This window comes from Hyposmocoma kahamanoa, unplaced genomic scaffold, assembly GCF_003589595.1.
Source record: "Hyposmocoma kahamanoa isolate Upper Pololo Valley unplaced genomic scaffold, ASM358959v1 93, whole genome shotgun sequence".
NCBI classification, from domain to species: domain Eukaryota; kingdom Metazoa; phylum Arthropoda; class Insecta; order Lepidoptera; family Cosmopterigidae; genus Hyposmocoma; species Hyposmocoma kahamanoa.
In genome coordinates, this window is record NW_020654810.1 from 23,079,364 (window position 1) to 23,101,089 (window position 21,726).

At 38.3% G+C, this 21,726-nt stretch overlaps 2 protein-coding genes across 9 annotated transcripts in view; one reads left to right on the top strand and one right to left on the bottom strand.

The window, feature by feature from the left end:
- LOC113237242 (thioredoxin reductase 1, mitochondrial) overlaps positions 1 to 21,726 on the top strand; it is a 49,046-nt gene that overhangs the window by 7,060 nt on the left and 20,260 nt on the right. The window contains exons 1-5 of one of the 8 annotated variants that reach the window (XM_026473609.1): positions 189 to 231; positions 2,456 to 2,527; positions 8,182 to 8,402; positions 8,670 to 8,752; positions 20,077 to 20,170. In XM_026473609.1, coding sequence (XP_026329394.1) covers positions 204 to 231; positions 2,456 to 2,527; positions 8,182 to 8,402; positions 8,670 to 8,752; positions 20,077 to 20,170 — 498 coding nt within the window. In that variant the 5' untranslated portion in view covers positions 189 to 203. Of the gene's footprint in view, positions 1 to 188; positions 232 to 2,455; positions 2,528 to 7,091; positions 7,270 to 7,416; positions 7,666 to 8,013; positions 8,068 to 8,181; positions 8,403 to 8,669; positions 8,753 to 20,076; positions 20,171 to 21,726 lie in introns of those variants that run through there. The other 7 variants (XM_026473608.1, XM_026473612.1, XM_026473610.1 and 4 more) reach the window with 7 other exon arrangements.
- Positions 2,601 to 7,534, bottom strand: LOC113237243 (C-factor). The gene is made up of 5 exons (XM_026473617.1): positions 7,294 to 7,534; positions 6,733 to 6,784; positions 6,455 to 6,645; positions 4,540 to 4,689; positions 2,601 to 2,956 (listed from the first exon to the last, which is right to left on the bottom strand). The coding sequence occupies exons 1-5, from the start codon at positions 7,414 to 7,416 to the stop codon at positions 2,732 to 2,734; spliced, it is 741 nt and encodes a 246-aa protein (XP_026329402.1). The 5' UTR covers positions 7,417 to 7,534; the 3' UTR covers positions 2,601 to 2,731.

Here is a 21,726-nt window from a genome sequence, read left to right on the forward strand (position 1 = left end):
TGATTGCTGTATTTAGTGAAACCATAATTTTGATAACATCTTTATAAAGATGTTCTTTCGCATGTGTCGTGAGGAATTCGCGTCGTGATAACTAACGATGTGCATTCTGCGAATCTTTTATATCTTAACAGTGGAACCAAATTCAATTTTTCGTGGTCTTGTGAAATGGGATTAAACATAGAATTGGACGTCGCTTTTCGGGAATGTATTCTATACAAATCAATGCTGTAGGTAAACAGCCTCTTTTATTAAACATACAATAATATCACGGGGGGCATACAGGTCTTCTCTTACAAAAAGAGAGCTTCGACTGTAATTCAATTTCATTGTATTTAGATTTGGGAATTTCACACACATCACTAAATTGCTTTTGGCAGATGTGTGCCGATTTCCTCACGCTACCTTCAACGAAAAGCTCATGGTCTAACCTTCAAATTAAATTTCTTTTTTTTATACCAAGCGACGGGACGAACAAGACGTCCACCTGGTGGTTAAACGACATGCCTATCGATAACAGTCGCAATGCCACTCAGAGCTTTAAAATACAAAGATCTGACGGGCACTGCCACTGCGCCCGTCACCGTGAAACATAGGTTGGTAAGTCTCATGTGCCTGTAATTTCACCAACATCCTTACTTTTTAAAACCGGAACGCAGTAATGTGAGCATTACTGCTTGGCGGTAGAAATAGGCAAGGTGGCAGTACTTACCTGGACGATCTCTTTCATAAGGAGCTCTAAACATTGCTACTTAACTATTGTTTTCAGTTATTGTAGGGATATAGGCATTGACTTACAATTATATGGACGTCGGGTCCGCGCTAAAAAGTGTCCGAACTTATAGGGCGTTAAAATCATATACAGAGCGTCATTCACGCTTTAGTCTTCGTTTGTTCGACTGACAGCGAAGCAAGCAAAATTAGACAGTACTGCGATGACATTACAATTTAAATTCAACGTTTTAGCTTTTTCATATTCCTTTACATGTCACTACGTTTAAATAGGTTGACTTGGGACATTTTTTTCGTGGTTTGTGTATTAGACCCGTCGTCCATTTATTTGTAAGTCAATGGATAAAGGCCGTAAAATGAATCTTTATTATGCTTCCACTTTGCATTAGGACTTGAAATTGGGTATACTTACTATCTAATCCGATGACACCACAATAATATGGTAACATTAACCTGATGCTGGAGCAAGGACAGCCTGCAGACTACTTCTCTTCAACTACGTACAGCGCAGAACTTATAGGTTTTTGGGCTTACTGAATTGGTCTCGAAGAGTAGTTATCTTACAATTTTTTTTCTTTTTTCGAGAACCACAACACCTAGCTTTGATGTGATTACACTTTTTGTGTCGTGATTTAGTGGGTTCTAGTCGTAAAAAACTAGATTTAGTCGTTACGCCGTTTTGAAGTTATTAAGGCGTTTTACTGTCCACGCTGAAATAAGCTTATTTCGGCGGCACCATTTTTGAATCTCGAGAACCTCAGCTTCTAACTTAGATCTGATTGCAACCAAAAATAGTCGAGATTGAGAAATGGTGCCGCTGGAATAAGTTTATTCCAGGGTGGACAGTAAAATACCGTTATAACTTTTGAACGGCGGACCGACTAAATCTAGTTTTTTGCGACTAGAGCCGAGTAAATAGCGACTTTTTCTGGCTAGTCAAATTTCAAAAACTCGACCATGGTCATGAAAATCCTCCTTTCACCTTTCACCTCAGTATGGTCCCATTCCAATTTGAAAAAGGATGGCAAATTAGGGGACGGAACCGGTTGATTGGACTTCACACACTTTCCGTGAACCGATTTCAATAAAACTTAGCGAACAGGATTCCTTTTTTATGAAATAATAATTGGAGTACACTGTTTTGTATAGGGGTTTTTAAATTTTAATTTATGTCATATCTAACGTCACCATACGTCCCGCTTTTAGGCTTCGTGTCCCGCCGTCCCAAAATTCTTAAATGTGTCCCGCTTTCACAAAACAGAACACACATAACAATATATTTTTAAAATGGCGCAAAAGCGAAAAATATGTAAAGCCAGCCTACCAGATATAGAGCACCAGACTACATAAGATTACTTATTTTTTAAATTTTTGATTCATTATACAATTTCAGTTCTTTTTATTTTTTTGTCTCGTAACACTGTCATATTTTTTTTAATGTTTTTAATATTGGTAGATCCTAATGGGACTCCATACATAATTATGTAACTATTATAAGATTATGGACTGTATCTGTCTCAAATAAATTAATTTTGATTTCATAAATTTGTGTTTCATTTTTAAAACAATAATAAATTTACAGGCGTCCCGCTCTGAGGGAAAAAAATATAAGTCACGTTAGTCATATCCCATTGCTACAGACCGCAGGATTCATACACATGGCATATATAAAGCCTGTACGGAGTGTGAGTGTGTGTACTAAGATATGACCGCTTCTTCTCCACAGATACTAACGCTAGGAGATTGAAACCAGATTCAGGACTACGAACCAAAACTGTGAAAAGGGTGTTATCGATAGGTGCGTATGTCTCTCTAAAGCGGTAAGTATACCTATATATTTGTAGCATTTGATAACTATTTCGTAATAAATTAATAGTAGGCAACGGGTGTTGTTTTGTGTATTTATTTAAAACAAAAACCGTACAATTCTCAAATGTTTATAAATGCGTATCAAACACACTTTTCTTTGAGCACGTTGAGCTCTATTGAGCTTTACGTTATATTACCAAGGCAATTCTGAACCATCATATTGCAAGAATTTTCCACTATCTTCCTCTCTCAGCTTAGAGATTGTTTCGAATATACCCTGGATACTGCTGTCCACATCAAGAGGAGCATTGCTGCCTCCCATGTCCGTGCGAACCCACCCCGGGTGCATTGACACCACCAGGATTTTGTCCTTCTTGAGATCTATACTCATTGACTTTGTAGCTGCGTTTAGAGCTGCCTGAAAACGAAGAATGAAAGCTTTGAAACTGGTAATTAAACTATTTTTTCCAACGTTTCGGTATAGTGTAATAAATAAGACAAGCATGGTAACTCCATACAAACGTATCAGCGTGGCTTGTATGTGTGCGCCCGCACCCGCTGCGTGTCGTGTACGAACGCACACATTCGCATAATCTTGCGATGCACTCAGGCGGCGACTGACCGCATCATTTCGGCGTAACGTAACACGAGTATTGTATACATATCTTTTTAAAAACAATGGAGTGTGACAGGGATAAAACTATGTTATTTATTGATAAGTATGTAGAACGTACAAATTTATAGGACCCTTCTGAAGCACGACTTCGTCATCCGACATTTGGACTCCGAATGCGGAGCAGGGGGTCTACTCTCGTCCGACATCCGTCCGAAACAATTACTGTCAAGTAAGTAATATTCGACAAAATTAAAAGACACGTATCAAGCTTCATTCGCATCACGCGTCTTTTCATTTGGTCAAGTATTGCTTATTTGGAATTAATTGTTTCGGAAGCATGTCGGACGGAGATCGAGGGTAGACCCCCATGACCGAGCGCAGAGTTCGATAATCTCAGTAAAGAGTACTAAAAAAACCGACCTCAAAAGTACGTGGAATTACGTTTATTTGCTAAGTTTTGTTGAAATATCCCCTAGTTCGCCACTATACAGGACTTGACACTGGAGATAATAAAAATCGGTTCTCACTACTCAAAGTATATTGAGAGAAAAACGCCTTGAATTGGAGAAATACCAAAATCAACCATTAAAGAAATTGCTCCTAAATTAAAGTTAGGCGCTATTTATAAAAATGAATCTTCATGCGTGAACAGCCACCCTTCGAGCTGGATGATTTTCTTCAAAATGAAATGGGACCACTGTGGAAGTACCCCCTTTCCAACAAAAGAAGAATCATGAAAATCGGTTCACAAATACCGGAGTTATCGCGTAACATACATACATACATACAAAAAAAAAGAACATACAATCGAATTGAGAACCTTCTCCTTTTTTGAAGTCGGTTAAAAAGAGCAATGATACCGGTTAGTACGCCGAAATGATCCGGTTAGTCGCCGCCTTTCGAGTTGCGCAGCGCTGGTCGTCTCACGCGCCTTTCATTATTATCGGATGTGTGCTTCCGTATACGCGGCGCGTCGGGCGTGCACAAATACAAACAATACTGCTACTTTGGATGATGTTACTATACTACTTGTGTTATTATGCTATGGTTTCGGGATCTTTACATTCACGGCTGACTGCAGTTGTCCGTTCGAAACCGTATGATTTGTTTGAATAAACAAATATACGCGATCCAATAAGCAGTAATGAAAGCTACTCGACTCAAAAGTTGACAGTGCAAAATTATAATCTACGATCGCGGCTTACTGCAACCAGTAACTACCTCCGACATTTGCTTCAGAAGTGTTTATTCGTGTAAGTTAGTATTCAATGTCAAAGTGAAAATGAGAAAAAATCGCCTGTAAATTAACTGAGGGATGGATTTGCCAGACATCGAAGCAACAGTATAGACCGAAGTTTAATGGGTTTTGTTTGTTAAAAAAGTACCTTGGAACAGCGGTAAGGATAGAACCCGCCCTGGTCATTCTGCGCAATAGACCCAAGGATGGAAGACATGTTGATGATGGCAGCTCGTTCCGTGCCCATTGGTTTGTCGCTATTCGCTTCAGACGCCTGCTTCAAATGTGCTAGCAAAGCCTGCCGACATAATTTACATAGTACAGTTTTGTAAAGTGAAAAATAATAAATAATAATGTATGGTAATGAAGAAAAGAAAAGAAGAAAATACATTTATTTGTTTACCACAATGACACCACAAAAGACAAAAGACAAAAGAAAGAGAAATCGGAACAAAACAGAACTAAAACAAAACATTCAACGTAAAACAAATATATGTATAATTACGAAACAAAAACACAAACAAACACAAAATAAAAATGTATATACAAAAATTAGATAAAATTAAAACATGAACTATTCACACAAATAATAAAAAGATGACTAAATATTGAGATACCTTGCGTGGTGCCAGCCGCGGTAACGAAAGGGTCACAAACTCAGTATTTGCTGGAAAACGCAACGTGTTCCCAGCACTGATTTAATGACCCAGAGATTGAAGTTTGCAGAGTATATTTTACAAAGAAGTAATACACATAGAGTGGTTAATACCTCCCGCTGAAATTTATTTATTTATAAAAGTAATGTAAATACAGTTATGTAAATACATGGGCAGTTCAGATGTGAGTCCTAAGATACGCATGCAAACTAATTATTAAATGTTAACATCCAGTAAAAAATATCTAAAATCTTCGAAGTAATTACAGCAGATATCCATAAAGGAAATGAAACTTTTTTTGGATCTAAATTGAATAACTAATATAGGCGATTTTGAATCCAAAAAAATGTTTGATTTTAGATCGCGAAAACTTATTAGAGAAATCCAAATGTCAATTATAATCTTAATTATGATGAACCCTAGTGGTTTAAATAAAATACGACTTGAAACATTGTTGCGTATTACGAGTATATGGTAGGTAAATAAATGGAAAAAATCATACACTAACTTAATATTAATTTTAATAGACATTTTATATCCGCAATAGGTCAACAAGGCAAAAGAAAAGAAAGAACTATATGTATTTTTTATGTTTAACCTGCAATTACTTTACAACGGTTGTGTTTATTTAGAAGAAAACTTTTGTAATTATAAATAAAATTTATACCTACACTGTTTGGATTTTTTACCTTTCATTACAACGGTTGTGTTTATTTAGAAGAAAACTTTTGTAATTTAAAAAAAATTTATACCTACACTGTTTGGATTTTTTACTTTTCATTACAACGGTTGTGTTTATTTAGAAGAAAACTTTTGTAATTTAAAAAAAATTTATACCTACACTGTTTGGATTTTTTACTTTTCATTTTTAATATTTCCTATGGAGGTTTTATCCATTCTATGTGTATTACATGACACTTAGGTAAATATCAACTATGCGATCATTATTCGTCCAATCTACTTAACAGAATATCCCTATATTATAAGAACCCTCACTCTAACCATTGTAGGATAGAGCGGACCACCACCTCCAATCCGCCAAATTAGACCGGCTTGGCAGAGACAAGTAGGAGACGGAAGATGTGTGTCACGATTAGAGCAAGTGGAAGGCTGTAGTTTCTGCCTGCCTTGAAGTGTACAATATGCATGTGTACTCTGCCTAATCACAATTGTATATTGTGTAATGTATTTTCACAGGACGTAGGTACAATAAAGGTGTAATGGTCAAAGTGACTGCGTAGCCTACTTTACAATGTTTTATCTAAAATTTCTTCGAGTGGTACGTATGTATCTAAATTGAAGAAGGGTATATACACATTACAAAACTAGCTATTACAGTTGATTGCTATTGATCGATCATTATCACGTTCTTATCAAGTTTTATTACAATTTTAAATTAATAACTACCTTTGTGAGCATGATTGGCGCGACGGTGTTGACTGTAAGATTGTCCAACAATTGTTCCCTTTTCACCAGCGCCAGTTTGGTGAACTTGGTGGTCACCCCAGCGTTGTTCACCAACAGGTTCAGTCCGTTACCGCCCACCACTTTTTTGATCTGAGACGATATTTCGTCAAAACTCGACGTGTTTGTTACATCTGTTAAGTTTAAAAAAAATGTTTAGGTGCTATGCTGATAAAAACCACAATAAAGTTTTAGAGCAATGAATATAATCTTTTAATTACCTAAATGTAAAATGTGAAGGTTTGCATTCTCTTGTTCTAATTGTTTCAGTTCCTGAAATTCATAACATTGTTTTATTAGAAATTGTTTACGTAAAAAAAAACGCGCAACGGCCGTGACCTATTATTCCCTGTCCTGGGGATTTACTTCCGCATCAAGAAGATTAGTGCGCTTGACTCAAATGTAATAACACGTGTGAATTAAGGTGAATTGTAACAAAAAAAATCGTCATTATAATAGTTAATTTCATTAAAATGAAAATTGTACACATTCTATGAAGTCATCAAAAAAGTATACGTCATGGAGGCGTATAACGTTTTCAAGGTCGATGACGTCAGCTGACTGTCAGCCATAGTCGAATGCCATCTTTGTCCCACACTCGCGTTAACTACAAATAGAGTTTTTCCGTCTTCACGCTGTTATTTTAACGTGAGATATTGTGCATTTTGGTGTCTTTATTAATTATATTAATTAATAATTGTGTAAAAGTGTGAATTGTTCAGTTTAGTGATAAAACATCAGTATAATGGCACCTATAGGTAAGTTATAAAACTGACACATACCTCCGAAGTATTCCGATTCCGGCAAGTAGCGAATATTTGGTATCCTTCATTCTTTTTCGTGAGATATTTCACCATCCCGAGCCCCAGACCTCTGTTGGCACCGGTTATTAGTACAGATTTCATTGTGTAATTCTGTGGTCCTTTAATAGTTTCTTTATTGCAATAGTTTTTCTAATAAAAATATAAGTTTTTCCATACAACCTATTTACATGGGCACCCGTACTGTACTTTAATGTGAAGTTTCTTGTCTCTGTCCTAGTTATTTGTCAAAAATGACAATCATTCGTAATTTTGTAAGGGTAAATTTTTTTATACGACAGCCAAAACAAGTCTCGAATTTCTTGATAATCGCTCGACGAGGCTATGTGAAGGGTAAGTCTAAATGGCTTAATCAAAATTCGACATGCAACTCGGAGAGCGGTACGTCGTATAACCTCACTTTGCTGAGCGTGCTACTTACGTACCAGCATTTTAATCTGTTCTCTTTTAACATAATACCTAGTCACAGGAATAGCCTATGAACATTTGATGACGTGTGGTTTTTTTTAAATTTACGAGCATTGAAAAGTACAAATTTATCCACTTGGTTTTTTTACCTTTGCCTCAATGTCTTCCCTGTTCACTATTTTAATTTTCAACTATTACATTAAATCCCCTCTACAAAGCAAAAGTTAGATCTCCTACTTAATATTGAACTTTTGATGACAACAGGCGGATGGATCTGTTGTAGCCGTAAAACCAAGATGGTTGCTCCCATTAATGCTCTCGACAGAGGTATGGTTATGTGATTTATTGGGGGTTGTGTTGTATAGGCTTCTTTGTAACTCACATGCACCGCACATACACTTGTCTGTAAAACACATGCTGATGGCATAACACATATTGTAGATGGAACATTCGACTATGATCTGGCAGTCATTGGTGGTGGGTCTGGAGGGCTCGCATGCGCAAAGGAGGCTGTGAATCATGGAGCCCGTGTTGCGGTGCTCGACTATGTGACGCCCTCTCCACAGGGCACCAAGTGGGGACTTGGAGGCACTTGTGTTAATGTTGGATGTATACCGAAGAAGTTAATGCACCAGGCTGCATTACTTGGAGAGAGCATACACGTAAGTAATTTTATTTTATTACATTAATAAGAAATTAATTGCTTCAAAATGTGTTTTTATCCATTATTGTATGTGAATATTGAAGTCTTTGCTTTGCTTAGTTGTTTATACCTCTGGATAAAGTATTTGAAAGAATTTGGTCAAAGTCAAGTGTTATCATTATCATAAAACTAAAGTATATTTCTGCATTTTGAAGCAGTCAATTGAAACAATTTATCTCCAGAGCTTCACCAAGTACTGTTCTTACAGTTTAGTTTTTGATTATAGCATTTGGTAAGTGGAACCAATACCCTGGCCTTCCCTGAGTCCTGTCATCCTATCCTTACAACTTGGATTACACCTGAAAGAGGGTAGCAATTTCTATCTTTAACTTTCCTTGTAATCTTGATTATCTTTTTGGCTGTGTATTTATAACATTGTTGTAGATTTTTTTACGTTGTAACATTATTGTAGGTTGATAAAGATATAAGTATAATATACTCTCATAAGTTCCTAATATTGAAGTTATATGTCATTGAATTACAATTATATGGATGTCGGGTCCGCGCTAAAAAGTGTCCGAACTTTTAGGGCGTTAAAATCGTATACAGAGCGTCATTCACGCTTTAGTCTTTGTTTGTTCGACTGACAGCGAAGCAAGCAAAATTAGACAGTACTGCGACGACATTACAATTTAAATTCAACGTTTTAGCTTTTTCATATTCCTTTACATGTTACTACGTTTAAATAGGTTGACTTAAGACATTTTTTTTGTGGTTTTTGTATTAGACCCGTCGTCCATTTATTTGTACGTCAATTTTATAGGTAGTTAAATCAGACTTAAATTTGACAAGCCTAATTTCTGACAACCATTCATCATATTTGAAATTGTAGCAGATTTGAAATATCTCACCAAATATCTGCTGTCCACTTAAATGTTTACCGAAATGTTTATTATTTTTCCAAAGAAATAATAAAAAAAAATCCTAAAAAGAGAATTAATTGGTGAACATGCTTACAATATTGCACCCCTCATGGAACAATCGCATAAGTGGAGATACATCTAACATGTCTATTGCTCCATTAGATACAGAAAAATATAATGCACATCCTCTCCAATTCTTGTAACTATCTGCAATATTAGACGATAGATTTACAGGAAATTAATATTAAATTACTTTTTTCACATAACTCCACTGATGCCATTCTTCCATGAGGGATGTGAAGATGAGTATGTAGAATAGGTACTTTAGGTAGTATGCACCAAAGCACTAACCAACTATCTACATGCCTTGTTACTTTTGAATTGGCTAGATGTGGTAGTGTATATTGTAGAAAATACCTACTAGATTTTTCGTTGCCTCTATGTGTAGAATAACTCACTTTGATTAACTGTAACCTTTAGGGAAATTTATCAGAGTAGCGTATTTTCAGTTTAGTACTTCTTGATTTGTAGTTCGTATCAAAAACCTTGCATCAATGAGTTATATTTGTATATGAACAAGATGTACATACAAAACGGTTGGGTTCATGTAGTCCAATTCCAAAAATGTCATACTACGCGAATGTCTAATTATCCGTATAATCCATCCAACTGTGCCCATATCTAATTTCACGAATGTTCAACTACGCGAATGCCTTTTCTGCTTTTAATAAACGTAACTTCCGAGACTTCCATTGCGACTAATCGTAAAATTGTAGTGCATATATTGTACCTGCTTCTCATATAATAGCAAGCAAAAGAAAGAAAGTACGAAAGCACTTTTCACACAAAGAAATGTTCTAGGTCATTCAGAGCATTTCTCACCGCTTTATAATATTCTTTTATAATATGTTGAGTGTGTGCGTTATTTATTTATTTATTTATTTATTTATTTTATTAAATGCATCTTTCGACTTTCACTTTTATATAAGGACACTTATCATACATGTATGAAACATGCATGTAAAATGTTGTTGGTTAAAATGCGCATCTTATCTTGGGATTAAAAATTGACACTTTATATGATGGCATTTTATCTCAAAATTTTGACATTTGTTATGATGGTGTGTCATGAAAATCACGTGTACAATAGAACTAAAACATGAACATAAAATTTTGTTAGTATTTCAACTAGCAAGATGCGTATTTTAAAGCATCTTGCTTTGGGATTAAAAACGGTATATCGTCTCAAATTTAACTGCCTCCGTGACCGAACGGTTACCATGCCACGCAGAGGTCCCGAGTTCGACTCCCGGGCCGGGATAGATATCTGTATGACCTACATTTATTTCTCTCGTGAGTTTGGGTGTAATTTGTGGTTGTCTATGTGTGTATCTATGGCACCCGCGATACAGGGTTTTCCTAGTGCGGGACTATGTTGAGTGTGTGCGTTTTCAAAAAAAACATTGATATGACGATGTATCATCAATACATAAAAATATCGTGTACAATAGAACTAAAACATGCGCACAAAAGGTTGTTGGTTAAAATACGCATCATAACTCTAGGGTCGGCGGACTAAAGCACATAACTCAAAATCCAACATCATTCATTTAAATTAATACATCTACCGGCTAAAGCACATAAGTGAAATTCATTTGTTATTTCATAAATTTCTAACTTTATTCTAGAGGTTATTTAACTTCCAACACTAAAAACAGCACAAAATAATATTTTATTATATATTAACAAATGAAGCACTTTTTTGACATAATGTGCTTTAGTCCGCCGACCTTAGAACTTGGGATTCAAAATTGACACTCTATATGATGGTGTGGTGTATCGTCATAAAAATCTCGTGTACCATAGAACTAAGGGCGCGTTCCCGTTATGTCGTAACGTTTTATTTACCGTTTGACGACTGTCGCGCCTAGCCTGTTCCCATATCGCGACTATCTGTCGTGGTCGTGTTGTGGACGTACATTTTATCGTTGAACGACTGTCGTGTCTAGCTGTCTCCACTGGATCATGACGATAATTTATCGGTTCACGGCAACCGCCTTGTCGTTTGCACGACAGAATCGTTTGAAGCTGCGATTATCTGTTGTCACATTTTTATCGTGACGTTTTATTTAACGTCTGACGATTGTCATTCTAGACATTGTCACTACAATCTGTCGTCGTAACGTCAAAAACTTTGGAGCACAGGTTCGTACCTCGTGCCGGAATCTGTGTGTTCTGTGTCTGTTCGCGATTACATCTATGTCAAACTTCTCAAGAACCTTGAGGCAACGAGTTTTTCTATTTTATGGCTTCTGGTTGACACAGGAGTTGCACACATAGTGTACTGTTGTGTCTACCGCTCGCACACTGGATATCAGGAGACGACCGAGTTGTTCCAACGTCTGATGAGGCTCAGCTCAGGTACACACCGGCGCAACTAGTCATTCTGGGGGACTTCAATGCTCACCACCAAGAATGGTTGTTCAAATACCAGATGACCAATCACACTGGGAGAGAGTAAACTTGCGTTAACGCTAAGCCTTTCCCAGCTCGTCAGTGGCTCCACCAGGATCCCGAATGTTGAGTCTCATACTTATTGCTTGGATCTTCTGTTAACAACTGATCCACAACGATACTCTGTACTCGATTTGGTCCACTACCACCTTGAAACCGACAAACCGCAGCTGCTGTTCCTCACCGAAGCGCCAGTGCGCATACGCCCAAAAGAGGTACTTAGAACTCGGCGGAATCTAGACGTGAATAAAGCTAGCGGGCCAGATGGAATTCCAGCAATAGTTCCTACGTAACTGTGCGCCTGAGTTGTCTCCTATTCTCACACGTAGTACCGCCTCTCACTTGACACTGGTGTAGTTCCCAGGTTGCGCTAGCTTGCAAACGTGCAACCTGTGCCAAAAAAAGGAAGCAGAGTTGACCTTGTCAACTATACACCTATCTCAGTCACTTCCATACTCTGCAAAACTATGGAACGTGTACTCAACAACCGTCTCCTGTCGTACCTTGAAGACAACGACCTCCTCAGTGATCGCCAGTACGGGTCCCGACGAGGGCGATCTACTGGGGATCTTCATGTGTATGCTTGTCACACATGGAGCGAGGCTATAGAAAAGCAAGGCGGAAGCACTTGCAGTGTCTTTGGACATTTCTAAAGTAAGCTCCCCTATCATGGGCTTCCCACTGACCTTTGCAATTGGATCTCTGATCTCTTGAGCGAACGTTCGATTCGAGAGGTCTTAGAAGGCTACTCTTCCGAACATATGGCGATGAGTTCCTCAGGGTTCCGTACTATCTGCAACTCTCTTTCTGCTGCATATCAATGATATGTTAATTTCAGATACCTTTGCGTATGCTGATGACAGCATAGTTGTAGATAGGTACTTGACCAATGCAAGGGTCAGTGGAGAGGAAATCCAGTCTTGTCGACAGTCCATGGTTAGCCGTTTGGATTTGACGCTCAAGGCAGTCTCCGATTAGGGCGATGCCAATCTTGCCAAATTTAACGCTACCAAAACGCAGGCGACTTTCCGTGATATATCTATATCGATAGCCGAATGTCTCCAGCTATTTGGAATGGACCTGTCGTCCAATTTGAACTTTAGCAGATACATTGAATCCATGGCTAAAGATGCAACAAGGAAGCTTGGCATCTTTTCCAGAGTGAGGCGTTACTTTACAACGGGACAGTTGCTTCAGTTGTACCCAGCGTAAGTCCGGTCGTGCATGGAATACTGCTGCCATCTTTGGGATGGCTCTGCTACATACCAATGGCCACCTTTGATTGAATGAACGGACACGTTGGATTCAATTGACAACTGCGCCAAGAGGCTTATAAGTGACTTGGAATTAGTGGAGGTGAAGCTACAGAGCCTTGAACACCGCCGTAAAGTTGCCTGCTTATCGGTATTTTAGGATATATCACGGAGAGTGTGCGATGGAATTACACGATTTAATTCCGCCTTCCCCTTACCATCACCGGGGGACTAGGCGTAGGCTTGGATTCCAACCCTATGTTGTCGATATTCCAAAGATTCACACGAAGCGTTATGATTCCACATTTATAAGACGAACTGCTATGGAGTGGAATTCCCTGCTTGCAGACCTTGGGTCTCTTCAAGCTGTGACTGAATAGGCATTATTTAAGCGTGTATGCTCCATCGTCGACCTCATCGTCATTTTCCATCAGGTGAGATGAAGGTCAAATGCGCACTTATAATTTATATAAAAAAAGAAACAAAAAAAAAACAAGTCACGGCACTTTAAACTGCACGACTATTTGTCGTCACGACTATTTGTCGTCACGACATAATGGGAACGCGCCCTAAGACACTGTTCTAACAGTTTTTGCATAAGAATAAGTTTGAATAAAGAGTTTAAACAAAAGTCTTTGAACGTGACCATGTACCTAGTTATGACAAGGTACTTATAAATGATAGATGTATGTAAGTAGATTTGTGCACATGTCGAAGATATGATAAACAATAGGTATTCAGTAATTATTTTTATTTTTGTACGGAATACATTATAAATTATGCCATTAAGTAATTATTTTATAAGGACAACTAACATGTTGTTTATAGTAATGCGTAATAAATAACGAACGATTTTGCAATGACAACCTAATAATAAAGGAGTGCTTTAATATACTATAATTAAGACTTGACAATTATTTTTGCCTACGTGTCCAAATTTTAACCAATTTGGTGTTTTAATTAACAACGGTACTTATTTTAATTACTGTGCCCTATGGGAACGATTAATAACAAAAAAAATTGCTAGTTTAACCAGTCGGAAAAAATGTTTATTTTTTTTACTACATTTTAAGAGCGAATACACACGGTGGGTGACTTTTAGCAGCGATTCAGTTGCTACTCGTCTTCCTTTAAACACACGCGCGTCTTAAGAATCTACACAACCTGAAATGGCTTAATATACACTGATTAGCTATAATTATTAATACAAAGATCGAACACTCTGAAAAAATTCCTTCGATCCGGTCGGATTCGAACCGACATCTTCTTGCATACAGTGCCAGACGCTATACCAACTAAGCCACGGAACGAACCAACGGACCTCACGAATTTTTCTATGTGCTTGCGTCGTGTCTTTGTATTTGTATACGATGGCTTTACTTTAGTTTGTAAAAGAAATAAAGCCAGTGTCCTGCCGCTCGACCCAAGCAAAATGAACCGTATTAGTACGGGAAAAACTCGGGCGAGGTAGTATAGACATTTAAGCACACATCGCAATACAATCGCGAATCACGTTTTTAATGATTCAACATTATCGTATGTGACGGTATCGATGCAATCGCAGTAGAGCTCCTTGTGAAAGAGTTCGTCCAGGGTAGTACCACCTTACTTTAAACCCTTCCCTGTCACAGTCGGAGTTCACCAGGGCTCAGTTCTCAGTCCCTATCTGTTCAGCGTGATATTAGACGAGGTCTCGAGCTCCATCCGAGACACGCGTGAGCAACCCCCGTGGATGCTTATGTACGCTGACGATATTGCGCTGGCGGATGCGGATAGAGGGAGACTGGTACGACGAGTGAATGTGTGGAAGGAGTCGCTTGAGAACGGCGGTCTGAGATTAAATGTGGCGAAGACTGAGTACATGGTCTGCAACGCTACAGATCCCCTACCCGTTCGCATAGGTGAAGACGCGGTCGAGCCTACGGGCCAGTTTAAATACTTGAGATCTGTACTTAGCGCCTCCGGAGACATCGACTGCGACATCAGAGCCCGAATCGCAGCCGCTTGGGCAAAGTGGCGTGAGATGACTGGTGTCATTTGTGACCCCAAAATGCCGGTTAAGCTGAAAGGACAGGTCTATAAATCCATCATTAGGCCTGTCCTTTTATATGGCAGTGAAACGTGGCCCGTACTTGAGCACCATAAGCAGGAGCTGCGTGTCACGGAAATGAAGATGCTGCGCTGGATGTGTGGAATTTCACGGAAAGACCGTGTCACAAACTCCCGCATCCGCGGCAGCCTTCACGTCCGTGACATTGCAGATAAACTGCAAGAAAGCCGCCTACGTTGGTACGGCCACATCTTACGGAAACTGGCATGCTACGTGGGAAACAAATGTCTGGCTATGCCACCTCCGCTGAGCCCCGGTAGAAGGGGCAGACCCAAGAAGTGCTGGCTTGACGTCGCCAAGGGTGATATGCGTGCCAATGGTCTCACCACTAAGGATGCCGAAAACCGTGCAAAGTGGAGGAGAAAAAGCAGGAAAGCGGACCCCGGGCTCCGCAGCAACACTGCTGAGGACGCAACCGGGACAACGTTCAGATGAGAGAGACAGAGTACTGCCACCTTAACCATTTCTGCCGCCAAGCAGTAATGTCAGCATTACTGTGTTCCAGTTTTGAAGGGCAAGGGTACTGGTGAAATTACGGGCATATGGGACTTATCAATGTTGATTTAAATTTGCGATTTAAAGCTCTGAGTGGCACTGCAATTGTTATGGACAGGCGTGTAGCTTACCATTAGGCGCACGACTTGTTCGTCCAGTCACTTAGGGTCGTATTCCAGAACTTTACTCAATGCTCAATGAGCAGACTTGAGTATGATTTCAAGCGCTGTAAATACGACCCTAATGGCAAGGACTTGAGTATGATTTTCAGTGCTCACTGCAATACTCAAGTCCTGACTTGAGTGTTGAGTAGAGTTCTGGAATACGACCCTTAATGTTATTATTATTATTATTATTATTATTATAAAAAAGTCACGCGTTTGCATCTATGCAATCGGCTATAAATTTGCTAATGTCGCTAAGCAAACGCGCGTTTCACAAACACCGTGTGTAACTACTCTTATACTCCAATAGAACGTTCTTTAGCTCATGTATGGTTACGGTCATTGTGCGCATTCACGGTCCAAGTTGATTAATTGCTACTATGCTTAACTAATCATATTACTCGTGCGCAATAGAGAATTCCCTAAAGTCAGCCACGGGCATCTAAAAAAATAACTTACGTGTTGATTGTAAGTTTATTACTGACCGTTCCCATAGGGCACAGCACAATTAAAATAAGTACCGTTGTTAATTTACATACCGTCTGTGTCATACCAGGGGGTGGTACGCAAGTTCGAGTTTCGATCGAAGGATTTTTTCTTTGTATTCGATTTTCGTATTAATAATTATAACAAACTAGTGAATGACGTCAAAATGAATATCATGATATACTACGAATTTTCTAGGATAATCCCTGGATAACACTTCACAAAATTCTACGTAATATAACCTTGTAACGACGTCCACTAATTTACGTATTTTATAAACTATTTTTATAAGCTCCGCTTTTAAGTGAATAAATACATAAAATTAAAGTAAAACTATACTACAAATTAGTGAGAAATGAGCAAAGAAACATTTTTTTTCCAGAAATAAATTTGTTTTTACGACGACGTACAAAAGTTACTTCATTAGACAGCATTTGCTAGAGATAAAGTATATCGATAAAACGTTTTTGTGGATACAAGAGTTTAACCTTTACTTAGGTAATTAGTGATATGTTATTAATGTTTTTAATCTACATTATGAATCTAATTTATTAAAATATTTATTGAAATGGCATTTGAATTTAGTTGGGTGTTTTACGCCTTCAATGCAATACAAAACACTTGATATATCTATACAACGTTATCGAGAGGCAGGAGGGATCCATTGTTTCTCGCGATCAATATAATCGCGTAGACACACTACAAATTACGCACTTGACTGTTGAGGACAAGTCTTCAGCTTGGCTAAACAACAACAGCTAAATTAAAGAAAACAAACTAAAAGTCAACAAATAAAAACAAATAACTTTAACATAAAACACAGCAGGGAACAATAATAAATCGTGACACATACAAGGTGTCAGCACTCGTAATAAATTAAATTGACACATATGTATATATGTCAATTCATATGTATATATGTCATACATTCTTGAACAATTTCATAGATTTTAAGGCGCTATAATTGGTTGTATATGCAATTATTATTGTTCACCTATCGCAGGCGATAGCTATTAAATCATAAACAAAAACTGCATTTACATTTAATTTATTTCTCCTCCGGCACCTACTCCATAGAAATATCGTGTCGGATATCAAAAATAAAATAAATATTATTTATATTATTTATATATTATTTATATTATTCATGGGAATTAATTATTTTAAAAACTGATTTTTTTTAAATCCGTAATATTATACAAGGCTGCATAAGAGCGAACCTTTGTATTTGAAAAAATGTATCGACTTTACCTCATCGATGACAAACGTCCAATGAAGTGTCACAGGAATCATTCTAGAAAATTTGTAGTTTCGTAAAACATCGTAATATTCATAGGAAATGAAACTATTTTCCCGGATTTAAATCGCGTATCAAACAAACCGACGTTTCGGGCCCTTTACAGGTCTCATGGTCACGGTTGACTGAGGTGGTACAGTCTTCAACCAGTTATGTCTAATATTAATGCAAACCACCCTATTTTTCCACTATAGTTACAATAGTTATTAATTAAATACCTTATTTTTAATTTTACAAAGAAAACATTCCAATTTACGCTACATTAAGTTTTACAAATTATTTTATTGAATGAATTTTTATTAAGTTTAATTTATTATTAATTATTAATAGAAATTAGAATAAACTAAAACATATTAATTAGTACTGCAGTCTTATGTCTGTTTGGGATTTTTCATTAGAGGAAATACTGGATCCCAAACTTGTGGTGGTACGGAGAAACCATCTTCCCTGTTGAAATTAGGATGTTTTTTAATTTCAATGGCCTCTCGCAGCCAATGCCGCGGGCCCCGTGTGAAACCACCAACAGTCGAGCGAAGACCTGCCATCTTACCTTACGTGAGAGGTGTTACAGAGAAGATCGGAAGACGAGATCTCTATTCGAGAATAGCAGTAACTCGCGCTTTATGTCGCTCTCGCGTATTTCGCGCCCTTTCGTGCTAACCCTACTGGTTGAGTGAAGAAAAACTTTCATAGAGTTCTCACAGATAAAACAAAGATCTTTAACAAAGGCATAATAGAAAAATTCGTAAGGTCGGTTGATTCGATCTGTGGCTTAGTTGGTAGAGCGATCACCCTGGTAAGGCTGTAATTTTCCGAAAAATTTCGTATAGTGGGAATGTTTCCGAAAAAACTTGAGAAAATTTGGAAAAATGTAATTTGAAGGCTAATATTATTATGTTCTACGTTTAGAAATATCTTTTGAAATTATCATTTAGCGCGAATATAAAATAAAATTGTATAGCCAATAGCAAGTTAGAGAAAAAAAGATATTAAAATGACTGGACAACGGCGAAAAAAAGAATCCAATGGAAAAATCTTTATACGTGTGGCGCATTATAAGTTTCCGCAATGAATAAGAAACAAATACTATAAATTATCAGAAATGAATTTATTGTTTCTCACAATATTCTCTGTTAGCGTTAATGCACTTTTTCATACGAATGAACCAATTTTGAAAACGTTTATGCCACTCCTCCGTCACAATCTCTACTCTTCGAAAGCCTCTTCAAGTGATGAAAATCGTTGTAACTGCACCGCGTTGACCGCGTAACTGTTTCTTAATTTTTGGAAATAAATAAAAGTCACAAGGTGCCAGGTCGGGACTGCACGCGGGAAGGCTCACAAGGTTAACGTTGTTCACCTTCAAAAATTCATTTGTCTGTCTGGCCATGTGAGAATTATTATTGTGATTATCTTAGTGCAAGATGATACGGCGTTTACGGTCATTTTTACGGAGTTTGTCAATAACTTCCGACAAATAAATGGTCGTCTACCTATCACTATTCACGGTACAACGATTCTCCAAAGATCGTGTCCAGTTTTATTAAAAACAATCATCCGCTTAGAGGCACTTTGCACGCGCGCCACTTTGATTGGTTTCGCGAAAGACTCATAAACTCGATTGCTTTGTTTTAGGATCGTAACTATAAATCCATGTTTCGTCACCTGTTACTATGTCCGAAGCCGAGCGAAGCTCCGCTGAGCTGTTAAATTACACTTAAAGTCGTAGAAAATCATACTACGAAAATTGTCACGAGTTAAATCCATGGTGATGTAGACAACCAATTTCTAAAATGACGCCACAATGTAAAAACAAGTGACAGATGAAAGAAATTGTATTCTGCAGCCAGAGAGTTCTATTTTCAAATGTTGTAATTACTTTTTAAAAATTGTTTATGTAAGTGGCCAGTTCCGGAAACTTATAGTGTGCCCTATGTAATGGCACCGTCCTTTTCGCTCAGTATTTTCAACTTTTGATAGATGTCAAAAGTAGGAAATTACAGGAAAAATATAGCAAAAATATTCGGTAAAATACAAAAAATGTTTACTTATTGAAAATATAAAATTTACAAAAACTTTCCATGACCCAACACTAGTTATCGAAGGATTTTTTCTTTGTGTTCAATTTTTGTATTAATAATTTATTCAAATATTGCTTTATCAATGAAGGACGGGAATGTTGTTCCGTCCTCCGAGTCTCGAGACCTTGCTTTTGCTGTGTACTTATAATACTTGATTGTAACACATGCATTGTGAAAGCAGTTCCCATACCCGTATATTGCAAGTAGGTACGTATTTAGTTTCAATCACGCGTATTTAGCTGATTTATCGTATCTATAGTTACCTAATCGATAATGTATCTACTTCTTAAATGAGAATCTACCTACATTTTCTTATCAGGTAGAATTAATTCGTTAGGCATCGTTATTAAGCTTATGACTACGCATTTAGGGGACCAGAAATGCAAGAAATAGCATTGAACGGAATGAACACCCGAAACGGGACGATGTGCCCCGCTGCCGATACGGCCTACAAGGTAGAATGCGTAAGTAATGTACTTGAATGAATTTGTTCTCGAATCACTGTAATTTTATGTCAAATAGTATGCAAAATTAAGAATTTTTAGAGCCCGTCAGGTCACTAACTGGACGACAGATAAAAGTGGTCTGTTCTCGACGCCAGCGACTAGATCGCTTAGATTGCGGCGGTAAAGTGAAGTAACGAGAATGTGATCGCGATGTCGATACTGTGTTACGGGGGGTCTTCTAAATAAAAGAAGGAATACCCTTGTAAACAAAATTTATTTGGGCGCGGTTCGTTTTTTTTAAAACCCAACGGTTATTCACTGAACTTTTGCCTTCCTACGACCAGCAGCTGGTACTCCCCTGGCTGTTCCGCCGAAGTAACGTCCGGGGTTGAAGTAACCGGGACAGGACCCTCCACACTAGAGTAGCGAGCGTCAGCATCTTGCACACACACACACACGCACGCGCACGCATGCACGCACGCACGGACGCACGCGCACGCACGCACGCGCACGCACACGCACAACACACACGGACAGCGTCGACGCGACGTCAGCGCGGCGTATACCCAACGTTCGGCATTCTTCCGCAGTCGCTCTGTGCTGGCGTTGCGTCGCCGCCCCGCCGAGCGAATGCAATGTCGACGACGTTCTATGACGCTGTGCGTGCATTGATAAGACGCTGTGCGTGCTTTGGCAAGACGCTGACGCTCGAAAGACGCTAGTGTGGAGAGTCCCTTATTCTTTCATTCAGTAGAGTTAAGCCCACATAACAAGAAGACTTGAACCCGTATTACAAACAAAGGAAGCAAAAAGAAATTACGACGACCAAAGACAAAATTGGGATAAGTTCTGATATGATAATCCTAGAATGACCGTGGAAACGTTTGACTATATCGGCTCATCCGTAGAACAAAGATCTATGTGCAAGACTACTTGTTCTCAGGACATAGTACATTTCGTTCGTTCTTCTTCGCTGTGGATGTTTGTTCGACCGTTGTACGGTTTTATATTTCCGAAACGATATAAGATATATGAATTCTCAAAACACCTTTACATAGGCCTTAGTTTGAATAACGAAATTATTCTCGTAACGTACTTATTCTCTTTTCGCTATATAATCACATCGGACTCTGTTCTTCGGATGAGTCGATATTCTTGTAAATATCAAGCCAGAATTGGAATCACCTCTTATTATGACCGCATAAAGTATGTCTATTCCTGTCTTTATAGTGAATAATAATCTTTCTATTTTTATGGTCGATATGTTTGCTGTTCCATATTGGTGGTCTTTCTAAAACTGCTGAAATTATTTCCTCCGACGGCTCTAAATTTGATTGATCGAAAAGTGCGTGGATAAGCAACAAGACGACACTATGATTATTCGAACACACATTCACCGCTCGACTGGAGCTCGATCCTCGTGTATTGCCGCCCGTGCTAATGCCGTCGAGAACAGCAATACAAATTTAAGAATTTTGATCAAGTCGCGCAAGCCGTGAACCGCATCGCTCTCGCCACCGCACCACCGCCCGCAGTCGTCCAGTTTGTAGCATAAGATCTTCATACACGACATA

Bases quoted from the DNA above. Each gene is read 5' to 3' on its own strand.
- LOC113237243 (XM_026473617.1), bottom strand. From the start codon at position 7,416: ATGAAATCTGTACTAATAACCGGTGCCAACAGAGGTCTGGGGCTCGGG. The intron at 6,785-7,293 runs GTATGTGTCAGT...TATGAATTTCAG, and splicing joins GGAATCGGAATACTTCGGAG to GAACTGAAACAATTAGAACA. The intron at 4,690-6,454 runs GTAGTTATTAAT...TTATGTCGGCAG, and splicing joins CGCCAATCATGCTCACAAAG to GCTTTGCTAGCACATTTGAA.